Below are 13656 nucleotides of genomic sequence, written 5' to 3' on the forward strand. Positions count from 1 at the left end.
GGCTGAAAAGTATATGAAAAGTTATCTCTTTAAAATAATAAAATATTTTTCCGTAGAAATAATTTATTTCAATTCCTAAATTCGATTTACGCTTATTTTTGAAATTACCCAAATATAATATCTACACTTACAAACATTCTTACTGTATTTTTGTTCAAGTTAACTTCAGTGGATTATTTTAACAGTAATTTTGTGTGTCTTCTTTCATTCTTTTTTATGTGCTTTTTTGCTGTAATTAATTTTGTTATTACATATATATGTGTCTATGTGTGCGTGTATAACCTTACTTCGCTCTATACTTCTATATATCTTATAAATATATGTATGTATGTACTACCCCTACCAATATAACGTAAACTAATGCCATGCCAATATGCATTGACATACATAATAATCTTTTAATGATATCGAATTTTTGTTTTGTGTAATTAAATATAATATACATTTATTATTTATCAATACCAATGTTGTGTGAACGTAATTTTTTTCTTCTAATTTATATAATATGCTTATATTTAATTTTTGACCAATAAAATAATTTCATATAAATATACTAATGACACAATAAAATGATTTTCAATATTTTGAATGCATATGTTTGGTTTGTTTTGTTGTTTCTCGTATATATTTATTTATTCTGTATTGTAAAATGATTCCCGTTTTATTAAAATTGACCTAAATATATCCTATACATATATGAATGAATGTATGCGTGTGCCTTTTGTACTCGTATAATTTGCTTTGAACGTGCTTCTCTCTCAATATCGATACATTTTGAAATTATAACAAAAGTTTTTCAAATTTACTGCCGTCTATCAGGGTGAAAAGAAACGTGACACTGGTGGACCCAATGAAATTGTTGCATGTACAACATGCGGTGGCAATAGCGGCACCCCCTGTACACATTCGGCCAATAATGGTTGCGCCACAGAGGTGAGTACAAATTGACCAAAGAAATAAATACTTGAAAAATAAATACGCATATATCAAATTAGCAGTGAATTTTTCAGAATAATACATACCGCACCGTTTCAACAAAAGGGTAGCAACTCAAAATGTTGTATTTTTCAGTAGAGACAAAACACTGTTAATAAATAAGTAGTAACTCCAAAGACGTGAACAGTGATATAACTGTATTTTTTTGCGAAAGATTAGACAAGATTTTTGGAGATTTTTACTTTGGGTGGAGTCTATCATTATGTATCATTTTTTTAACAAAACGTAAAATTGTCATTGTGAATTTGAGTTTGTTGAACAGGTGCGATATGTATGTATGTATAAGAACATAGAAATCTATTTTTTATCCGTAAAACAAAAGAAAACAATTGCTCGTTAAAAGTTATTTTATTACCAAATTTATTTTCCGTCTATATTTTGTAGCTGGAATTTAGAACATTAACTACATCTTTATACCCTCCACCATAGGATGGGTGTATATTAAGTTTGTCACTACGTTTGTAACTACTCGAAATAATAATTGTAGACCCCACAAACTATATATATTCTTGATCAGCGTGCAATTCTACATCGATATAGCCATGTCCGTCCGTCTGTGGAAATCACTCTAGCGTCCGAACGGATTGACGTAGATGGATGAAATTTTGGGAAAATCTATTATTTGTACGTAGGACTTTTGGTGTTGAAAGTGGGCTATGTAGGTCCACGCTTTCGTATAGCCCCCATACAAAATGACGCGTGACGCGTCGTCGTTTTAAGGAATTTTTAAGATATTTGTCCCATTTTACCACCAAATTGGTTGTAATTTGGTATTTTGTGTCTCCAGAGGCCAAAAACCATTCCTACCAAAGTTGGTTTATATTGGTCCACGCTTTGGTATAGCCCCATATAACGCCCCATATAAAGTACGTGTCATTTTAATATATTTTTTGAATGTATTAGTCCCATTTGACAACAGTGTTTCCAGAGGCTAAGAAACATTTCTACCACAAAATGTTTATATAGGTCCACGTTTTGATATTGCCCCCATAGGACGATATCTCCCGATTTTCGGTATTTTGAAGGTTTTGGCCTCATTATCACACCGAGATGGCTGAAATTTGGTATTTAGTCTTTGTTGGGGATATAAAACTTCCCCCACCCCAGAAATTTGTAGGTATAGGTCCGCGCCATCATATAGCCCCCATTGAACGGTAACTTCCGATTTTCGGTATTTTGAAAGTTGTGGCCACATTAATCCACCGAAATGGCTGAAATTTGTGATGGAGGGTATAAAAAGTTCGGCCCGACCGAACTTAACGCTTTTCCCACTTGTTTTACCTAAGCTTATTCCATCAATAATTTTCCGATGCATCACACGTGGTGCTGTTAGAGTGGAGAAAGATAAGGGGGACTATAGTTTCGAAATGCTTTAACGAAGTTATGTACAATAAATTCTTTAAACAAATATTGTTATACTAGGTGCTTACTGTCTCCCGAAAAAATATGTGTCACTGAGAAAGAAGTTATTTGGCATCTACCTAAACACACACATCGAATTCCCAGTGTTATGCCTTTCTCCATAAGTGAAATCTAATAAAAACAAATTAGGTTGGGGCTTAAATGGCACTAATGTTTTTATGTGTTGTCCCTCCAAAAATTTAGCTGCCAATGAGCCGAATAACCCATTACAAAGTAATATAAAGAAGGTACCTTTTGCATTACCTCAGTAGTTTTAATAAAGAAAAGCTACTTTAAGTTCAGCAGGACCGAACTTTTTATACCTTCAACCATAAATTTTATTGAAACCAGATTTCAGCAATTTTGGTTGGATGATTGCCGAAAATCTGGCCTATATCAAAACACGGTGATGGCAGTCCATCTTCGTAAACCAAAAACCTCATAAAACGACCTAATTTACAGATATTCCCCTTTGAAACCTACATATAGAACATTGTTTACATCTGATATGATCTGCACTCACTTGATACTTGTTAGTCATGATTTTCAAGAATTTACCGAAAATATGGGGTATTTTGGAACCCCCTACATATTTCGAAAACATTTATTTGATAATTAGCATTACATGTAGTTATAAGTAGTTATTATTGTACTACGTGGGCTATTTTGTGATACATTCTATCTTGTCGTAAATAAGTCGACTAACTAACTTTTGCAAAAAAAAAAACAGAAAAGGTCAACAATAACACTGTGCTACAAAAGTAGACAAAATATTTTTGCAGGGGTTCTGATGCATATATTCAGTTTTGTGGGAGTCCATGGAATACGGAAATACCATTGTTTTCCTTGACCCACAGAAACCAAAGGTATTTTTGTCTTTCATGGACTCCCACAATACCGAATTTATACGTCAGAACCCCTGCAAATGTTCACTGTAGCACAATGTAATTGTCAAAATAAAAACCAGAAATTTTATTACAATTCTTTGTCATTTTTCGTAAATTAATAAACAAAACACAGTGCTCTTGCACCAACTTTAAATGAAAGGAGTCTACACCTGGGAATTTTTTGCGGATTCTGAAACTTAAATGTTCATAGATGAGAAAAATCAAAAAACAAAAAAATCGCCGGAGCGCTTTTTAAATAAATCGTTATCAAAATTCACATTTTTAGGGGAAATGGGAAAGAGAAAATATTGTAGTTGTGAAAATTCTCTACAAGATTGACATTTATGATATTTTCGTATATCTTACCATTTTTGAGAAATAGACCTAACCTACCTAACTTTCTTTAACTAAAAACCGCTTACCCCTGGGAAGTTTTTGCGGATTCTGAAACAGCAATGTTCACAGAGAGAAAATACCAAAAACAAGAAAAAAATTAAATAATAGCGGTCAAAATTTACATTTTTAGGTTAATTTTAGGTTTTATCGATTTTGCTTGGAAACCGTAAGACCTATCGAAATGGGGATAAAAAAGTTGTAGCTGTTTCCTAGGTTTTACCTTTTTTGAGATTCCGGTCACACCCGATGCGGCTTACACCCGATGATTGCAACATACGTATACTGTGCCCCACTACAAAACGGACATATAACTGTATGATACTGGGCCCACGTCTCCCCCATATCGCTTACAATCAATAAATAACAAAGTCTAATTAATGATCTTTACTCGCTTACTTATGTGGCTCTATATACTATAGTGAACTTAAAATAGATATAACTGGTACAGTTCGTGGTTCACAGGTCGCCGACGTGCATCGTTAACGCAAATTGACCCACGTACATATCTTCCGAAACATTTTTCTCTCAAATACACCATGCACTCACCTATGCTTCAGATCCATAAATTAACACTGGTATGAGTATCTTGTAGAGAATGTTGCCGGTGTCATCTGCGTAGACCAGTAGCCATACTATTCAGGGTGAATTAAGATTGTCATCCCGTTTGTAACTCCTCAAGATAATCATTTTAAACCCCAAAAACTATCAGAGTACAATCCTATATTGCTATAGCCATGTTCGTCCGTCTGTGTAATGCACTGCAGCGTCCAAACGGATTGAAGTAAGAGATAACTTAAGTTAAGTTACAACAGATCATTATCCTGTACAGCCAGTGTGTATTAGATGTGGTCTGAGATCCAACACGGTGCTTTTGAACCAACCTTGGAAGTTTTTTCGGATTCTGAAACTACAACATTCTATGTGAATGTAGATAAAGCAAAACCCCCTCATGTTCTTGGCAGTTTCAAGATGAATAAAAGAAGTATTTCTATCATGGTTTAATTAGAAAGGTTGGGTCAAACTTTGTGTCAGTTTAAATTTTTCCTTTGGAGTGTTCCTAAAACGTCAAAACAATATACACAATGTGTATTAGGGTTATGACTTTTTTCAACCTTGTATGATGTTTTAATGAGTTTTTAACTAAGATTACACAAAATCTTAATTATAAAGTGATTCGATAAAAAAATCTTGCACACAAAAACTTTTAAAGTTTATATTTTTCTGAACTTTTGAACATTTTTTGAAGTCACTGTAAGCCGGTTTTAGTTAAAACCAAGGTATAGGGGCACACGACATAACCAAAATGACATAACCGTTCATTTCTCACTAATTTTATCATCGTATTATTACATATATATAATTTTATTTTATATTATATATAACTTTATTTCATATATCATAAAAATTAAAAGTGGTTTGTGCGGGACCTTTTTCAATATTTAAATGGAATAAAAGTTATTTCAGTCATTAATAGGCAAAAGGTCAGTCATTTGTGCAAAAGGAAATAGTTTTTTGAAAAAAAAAGAAAATATTTCATAGAATTTTTTCAACAAAAAAAAAATTCGAAGTTGTTTGTGCGGAACCTTTTTTATAATGAAATGGAATGAATGTTATTTTAGGAATTAATTGGCAAAAGTTCATTCATTCTCACTACAGGAAATCATTTTTGAGATAAAATTTCAAAAAGTCATAACCCTACTGTGTATGCGTGTGTATAATCCCAGTTGTTCGGGTAACTAGGGAATAACTAGTAATTTTCCTTGATACTGGTATGCACACTTAGTTACCACCCAATCTACTCGCAATGCTATTGACTGGTGAAGTTAACATGTGGGAGGGAGGAGGGAGGGTATTGTCATCTCACTGCTTTACCAATAACCACCCAATTTGATAGTGTGTGTGAAAGACAATTGTCTCTTCAATGCATTATCAGTAACCAGTCAATTCGATAGTCTTGGGAAAGCCAATTATCGCTTCATTGTATTACAAGAAACCAGTCAATTCGGTAGTCAGAAATGATAGACAAAATTACTAGTAAGTTGAAGCCAGATAAATGAGTAAATGCATTGCCCACACTTTGTTTTATTGCGTGACGTGCAAAAAATTCACAAAAGTCATTTAAATCTATATACATATAATAGAAAAATGTTTGTACGTTTGTTTGTTTGTTCGTAATTTATAAGTAAGTAAAATAGGCTAAAAGGATTTTTAAAATTCCGCGTCAATCTGGAGATATGGCCTTAGGATCGGATTTACCTCCAAAAAATGTTGATTTTGTATGCTGATATCTAACGAACGGTTACTGTCTCCAAGTTTGAAATAAGTAACGAAATTTGGTCTAGAAATAAGTATGCCAAATTATATTGAAATCGGTTCAGATTGGGATATAGCTTCCATATATATTATCGTTCGATTTCATGTACAGTACAGTCTCGATAATCCGGACACTCGTTAATCCGGACAACGCGGTAATCCGGACACTAGAATTTTTTACATTGTAGACTCGGTAATCCGGACATCTCATATTTTTGGTACCTCGATAATCCGGACATCAATATTTTTTCCTGTCTTGAGTATTCGATTTTAATTTATTTCATTGACGTTTTTGTTCTCAGTAAAAGCAATTAGTGTATAAATAAGAAAAGTTAAGTTTTTCGGCCCAAATCTCGTCTTTCTGGTTAGCCGCTGTTCACTCAGTTATACAGTCAATATGGAATTAACTATTTGAATCTGTCGTATAATTTTTTCCCGTTCAAGTATCGAAGCCTGACTATCATAAGCAAAAGTATTTTAAAACTTGTGCTGGTTGGTCCAGTTCGATGTTGGGTGTTCCTTTCCTCTAAAGGAATTAGTTCATTAGGCCGCCAATAAGTGAGAAAGTCCCTTAGAACTGTGTAATGAGTTTCAGTGATATTTTATCTAGAAATGTTTAACAGAACTTAAAGACTACTTTTTTGATCGCTAACTTACTAATAAATATGGTTAATTACGAAATTATAAGCAATTTAATATTACCGATTTTTTCGGTAACGCAAACAAATGAGTTGGAGTATCGCATTTCTTGTATAGGAATTGCAATAAGTTATTTAAAAAACGCATTACTCCTTTTATTTTCATTCTTTGATAAATAAAATCACCGGTAACTACGGATTGTTCTCGTAATCCTATCTTATTCCTTTATATATAATCTTAGTCGGGGTAGTGATGCGCACCGAGTTCAGCTAGTGGATATGATGGGTTCATCTTGATCCTTGATACTGGAACTGGTGTGTGATTCCTTGGTCCTTGGAATGCTTTTCTCGTCAAATCATTCAAAAGTTCCTGAAATAAAATGTAAAAAAGTTTAATGAAATGACCCGATAATGAATTGTGTCAAAATATGTATCAATACTTACCACAGATATATTATAAATATTTTCTAAAATTATTCATCATTTGAAAAGAGGTTTCGAGAGAAGTAGTCTATAAAATAGTCAATTTATTACACGCCGCATTATCTGTAACTAGAGAATTGACATGATAGGCAAGGAAGCCCTTTTCCAATAACAAACGCAAGCTATATGCTATTTGTTGTGCCATTTTTGGATGAAAAGTAACTAAATAAATGAGTAACTAGTTACAGAACTTTATAAAAGTAGATAATTGATATACCAAACAATTTTAAATGCAATGAAATTCAATGATTTTTAAAATTACTTTTAGAACGTTTGTGTGGAAGAAATTCTTCAGTTTTCCATTGAAACAAACATTTAATTATATTCTCAATTCGATTATGTGGAGAAAGATTATAATTTCATTTATTTTTTACAATGTTTTTACAATAATTTTTTCTTAAAATCAGAAATAACACCGTGATAAGTTACTAATTTTTTACTTAATAAAAAGTAAGGGATTTTAATTTTTTGTCATTGACATTTAAACCATTCGATTTTTATTAAAAAATTGAAAGTTCAATAACCACTACTTAATAATATTTTTTTTCTTTTTCTGTTTCTCTTTCTCATTTCAGACTTGCTTTGTACAAGTGCGCAAGAAAGAACCGCCACATCCTATACGTATCGCAAAAACTATAGATGTAATTGCTAGGATTACGTTTCCAACAGCATATGCCATTTTCTTAATATTCTTCTTTGTCCACTATAAAGGTTTTTCATAAAACTAACAAAGCAACAGCGAAAGCAAACAAAAGACAAAAATCAATTAAAATTAAAACTCAACAGGAAACAAAAAATAAAACTACAAAAACAAAAACCAAATTGAATTGCAGAAATAATAAATACAAACGGTATTTCTACTGCCCAAGATATACTCATCGGAAAACAAACACATCTTCAACATAATTGGATCAACAACAACAAATAAAATTCAAAGTGACAACAGCGACAACAACAAGAGTAACAACCACAACAATTTTTTAAGACAATGCAATTAATTTTCAATTGTTTTCAAATATTTTATAATTCTAAGTACTAGTTAAAAAAACACACATACAGACATGCACACATACACAACATTATTAAAACGCATCATTGGAATATTTATGTGGAAACAACAAACAATACAAATTTCAAAAAATTTGTTTCAAAGTTTTAGTTTATATTAAATTCAAATATTCCGTGAATGCCAAAACACGATCACTAAGCTTGACGTCGAGAAGCTGCAAACACAACAGGTACAGACAATCCCACGGCGGCGGGATTGGCCTGGAACTAAATAACACCCGTGCCCGGCCAGCGGCTACCAACTCAGTGTACACATGTTTGTATTTCTATCGTTTTGCTGAGTTGCTCCGGATTCTGTTAGTCCCTGCCAGGACGGAGGCAGCTTGTCACATCCGCATCCACCACATACAAACTTTGGTGAGATCCAATAGATTCCGGGCGTGGCTGCATCTCAGAGGTTGTTCTGGACTCGTCCATGTGAGGGAATACGACAAGGGCTATGTAGCTGGTCATCATAATACGCGACTTCCCGCAGCCACACCCGCAATTTAATTGCAATGGACTCCGGAGTACGATCGAAGGAATAATGGATTTTATGATTCAATTTATGATATCATGATCGAGGCTCAACAACAACTGCAGCTTACAGCATCATGATGGTTACAGCGTGCTGAGGAAGGATCACACCAGAAGTGGAGGTGGGGGATTAGCTATCCTATTGCAGCAATCTCTTCAATACAGACCTTCCTCGCTTGAACCTGGCTCTAATGACCCGTACATGGAGTTTATGGGTGTAGCAGTCAGGCGTGGAAGTGCCGATGTAAAGTTGTTTAACGTATACATAAATAGATGTACTCCAGATTACAGGTCCAACACTAGCCCGCTGCATCTCAGAGGTTGTTCTGGACTCGTCCATGTGAGGGAATACGACAAGGGCTATGTAGCTGAATGCTGCATGAACACAGTTCCCAGGGAGTCGTCGTGGTCATCATAATAGGCGACTTCCCGCAGCCCCATCAACAGCAGCCACACCCACAACACTTAACACCAGACGCGTATCCAATCCCTGAAAATTCATCCTTTTTGCAATTTAATTGCAATGGACTCCGGAGTACGATCGAAGGAATAATGGATTTTATGATTCAATTTATGATATCATGATCGAGGCTCAACAACAACTGCAGCTTACAGCATCATGATGGTTACAGCGTGCTGAGGAAGGATCACACCAGAAGTGGAGGTGGGGGATTAGCTATCCTATTGCAGCAATCTCTTCAATACAGACCTACCTCGCTTGAACCTGGCTCTAATGACCCGTACATGGAGTTTATGGGTGTAGCAGTCAGGCATGGAAGTGCCGATGTAAAGTTGTTTAACGTATACATAAATAGATGTACTCCAGATTACAGGTCCAACACTAGCCCGCTTTTGGAAGGTCATACCGTCTGGTCTTGGGGATCTTTAATGTTCATTACAAGTTGTGGCAATCAGTCCTCGGCAATGACCAGAGGGGTATAATTCCGGCTAAGCAGATTGATACCTCTACGTTTCGCACGGTCAATGAGGACGCACCTCCCAGAATCAGCGGATAGTGTCACAGTTCCCCAGATACAATCGTGTCACTTGGTCTCACAAATGACGTCACCTGGCAACATGTTGCTCCATTGTCCCCATCAGCAGACCACCCGATTTCATCACATCTGCACATGATCTTAAGCGGAAAATCATCTGAAAAATTGCACAATGGGTGGAGGAATAAGTCGTAAGTCACCCCCATATCGTTCCCGAAGACTGGAAAATAGGTAGAGTGGTCCCGCTACTGAAGTCGGGTGAATCGTACCTTCCCAGATGACATTTGTGAAAGGCTAGGAGAAGAATATGCAAATATCCGCTACTAAATCTACTGCCCTCTCTTCGCCACATGGACTGTCATGGTCGATGGCAGCAGAATTCCGACCAAAATTGACAGCATGTTCACGTCATCAGCGCATGCCACAGCTACGAGTATGTATATGAGACAAACTGAGATGTAGGAATTATGTCCTCAAGTCCCTAGCCGGCAGCATTTGGAGTGTACATAAAGAAACCGTGTTGACCACTTATAATTCGAGAGGTCGGTCTGTGGTATGCAACGTGGTGCCAGTGAGTTCCGCGAATATAAGTACAACGCGATAGAAAAATATTCAAAACTGTTAGAATTCCGCCTGCGAATTGCCTCCTCATGTCTTCAGTGGACCATTTACATCAACAGACAAAGATTATTCCATTATAGCAACACAATGCCATGCTCTCATTGCAGTTCTTGTTCGGATGTTACTGCGACAGTCATTCTATTCACCATATGGATGGATAGGACACCCCAACCAAGCATGTCAGGAGGGATCTTCATGATCTAGAAAGAGTTACAAGAGTGAACCCATAGATCAATGGTGATCAAATATTTTATGCATTAGCCTCTCTGAGAATGTATTTCCTTTGCTGAACAACGACAGATGTTGTTGTACATCCGATAACGTATATGGGCGAGCATCACTGCCATAGATCAGCAAGCCTATCAAGTAGGTTTAAATAACATTCAACCAGATGCAGTCGCAGATACCATAAATAACTATTGTGTGAATGCGGTTCTCTGAGAACATTCCCCATTTACCTTTTCACGACAAATCAGAGTAGTTTTGGCTTAAATACGCTCGGGACGGTGCATCCGTATAAATTCCTATAGGACAAGGATCGATGACACCGTGCCAAACATCTGCCCAGCATGCGACATACACCCCCACGAAACACTGTACCTTTTCAACTGCCCTGCCAAAGCTACTCAACTATCTCCAGTAGCTTTGTGATTACAACCCATCGAGGCAACCACATTCATAGAACTGCAGATAGGTCCTGAACCAGATTAAGCAGAAAAACGAACTTGTAAACATACAACAACAGATATTGAAGTCCTTACCCCGATAATGTGGCAAAAATTGCCCACTCCCAAAAATTGGCGCATGGTGCAAAGCTATTTTCGCTAACTATGCGCCAATTTCAGAGACATAAGTCTACTGCCAATCGCATATATAGTGCTATCGAGCGTTCTGTAGTCGGGTCATACCAATGCAGGTTTAGATCTGACAAGCCCTCTGTACACCAAATCCTATGTCTCTATGCCAAATCCTTAGATAAGACTCACGAAAATATAATTTTGAGGTAGTTAAAATTTGTCAACCGATAAAGCTCTGATCTAAACCTCCCGCCGACACACCTCTAGATAAAGAAAAATCACACTATACAAAACACCTATGCTACCGGTGCTTATGTACCGTAAAAATTGTGTTGTCAGCGTTGAATATCGGCGTCGTCATGTGATTAGGACGGATATCGACGAACCCACTGGAATGACATATGAGAGCAACCCATTAAGTGGATTGCTATTAGTATTATTTTCTTATGTAATGAAAGAATCTTATAAATTCACAAAACCCAACAAAAAACTCATTAAAAATCGACCTTCTAACCCATTATTTTAAGAAAGACATACCACCTGAAATCAGTGGCTACCTGGCTACTTCGAGTTCCAAAAAATAACTGCTGATTGCTGGTGATATATCCTTGTTAAAATAATGGGTTAGTAGGTCAATTTGTAATGACTTTTTTTTTCGCTGGGAATGTGAAAATTCTTGTTCCCAAAATTATTCCCAATAAACTTTAAAAAAGGCATAAATTCCCCTTCGATGTATTTTTAACTCAAACACACCCATATACATACATACATACCACCTCCTTAAACACCAGACAAACAAAACTTATATATAACGACATATTTAATAAAAATTTTTTTTTTTTTTTTTAATTTAAGCTCAAATAGAATTTTATTTATATACGTACTCTATATATTTTGTTAACTAAATAAATTCTTTAAAAACAAACAAAGAAATTTAAAAACAAATGCACCTTAACTTATTAACAACAAAAACCTGTTTCATAAAACCAAAAATCGAAAATATGAAATGTTTGTCTTTGATATAAATTAAACATTACTGTAATTTAAGCATTATTTTTAATAAAAAAAGAAACGAGAAACAAAGGGAAACACTAAAATCGTGATAGAAAAATAAAACAAAAATATAGCTAAACTGCAAAAAATATAATAGTAAAATTTAATTAAACAAAATTCATAAAATAAACACAAAAAACAAAACGTCATTAAAAAAAATAATTTTTCATTCGAGCATAAGAAAAAAAACGTTTTATTCGCGTAAGCCCATTTCATTTACAATACCAAGCGCCCGTTACGTTTTTAGAAAAGCCGCAAAATAAATCTGAAATCTACATTTAAAAACAACAAAAACATTTAAATTTAAATAATATTTTTGACTGCCTTTTAAAAAATTAATGAATAAAAAATTATATAGAAACATTACATGGTAATATTCTAATAATACAAAAATAAATACCAAAAATATGATTATAATAATAATTATAACATAAATACCAAAATACACAAGAATATGCAATAAAATAATATGTCATGTCATTGAAATTAAGAAAAAGGAAGCATGATCAGATCAAACAAGCACATAGACGCCTGCGCATATGCATTAACTTATAAAATACTGTTGAAAATAGCTTTAAATCGATCCTCTAATGTTGGTGTGTTATTTATTTATATCGATATTTTATTTTTTAACTATATGCTTTATAGGATAATTTTTAATTGTGTTTCAAATAAAAAAAATAATAAAAAATAAATTTACTTAACACTATTGTTTGTGTTATGGTGTAAAGCATACGTAGAATATAGTCGATTCCAGTCGATTGGCAATACAATAGAAATTATTTCACGAATCAGCAAAGTGCTTAGCACCCTTCTGTATTATTTCTCTATAAGTGATGTCGTAATATAAAGAATCACATCTTTAAGCCGAGAATTGAATCGGTCTACATAGAGTGTTCTAGAATGTTTAATCTAGGATATTCTACAATGTTTGAACTAAATGCAATCACATCCATTCGCAGATGAACAAACAACAAATGGAACAGAGGTAATAAATACGAGAGAGTAGAAGGGGTAATAATTAATGACGTCACAATGTAGAAGAATAATTGAGCTAAAACTGTATACACTAATACCTCGATTTGCTTTAATAATTAATTGCGAAACAACGCAAATCAGAACACATTTTTCCATGTGCTTGTGTGAAGAATTTTTTTAATTGGTTCCAAAATTGTTTTTTAAATTTTTCACTAAAATGTGGTTTTTAATATTTAATGTTACAAATGCTATATAAATGATATTATTATTAGCATTTAAAGAACATTAAAATTAGTCCATTTACGAAAAACTTAACTAAAATAGTATAAATTCATTCCTATAAAATTATTTTTTCATTAAACAGTCATCACATTATGCCAATCATTTGTAGCATTTTATTTCTCTGAAAAAAAATGTTCATTTTTGGTAGAATAAAATAAAAATTAAAAAAAAATATTTCTTTATAACAACCTGAATCGTTGTCAACAAACATTTCAATTGCTTTAGTTATAAT

At 34.2% G+C, this 13656-nt stretch overlaps 1 protein-coding gene across 30 annotated transcripts in view; it reads left to right on the top strand.

Moving 5' to 3' along the window:
• The window catches only part of pHCl-1 (pH-sensitive chloride channel 1), a 358921-nt gene extending 350990 nt beyond the window's left edge, over positions 1-7931 (top strand). For all 30 annotated transcript variants that reach the window (XM_073983457.1, XM_073983467.1, XM_073983456.1 and 27 more), the window contains 2 exons: positions 820-933; positions 7690-7931. In XM_073983457.1, coding sequence (XP_073839558.1) covers positions 820-933; positions 7690-7836 — 261 coding nt within the window. In that variant the 3' untranslated portion in view covers positions 7837-7931. The remainder of the gene's footprint in view (positions 1-819; positions 934-7689) is intronic.
• The last annotated feature ends 5725 nt before the right edge of the window (positions 7932-13656 follow it).

Source organism: Musca autumnalis, unplaced genomic scaffold (assembly GCF_047663935.1).
Source record: "Musca autumnalis isolate F117 unplaced genomic scaffold, ASM4766393v1 scaffold_4, whole genome shotgun sequence".
Lineage (NCBI taxonomy): Eukaryota > Metazoa > Arthropoda > Insecta > Diptera > Muscidae > Musca > Musca autumnalis.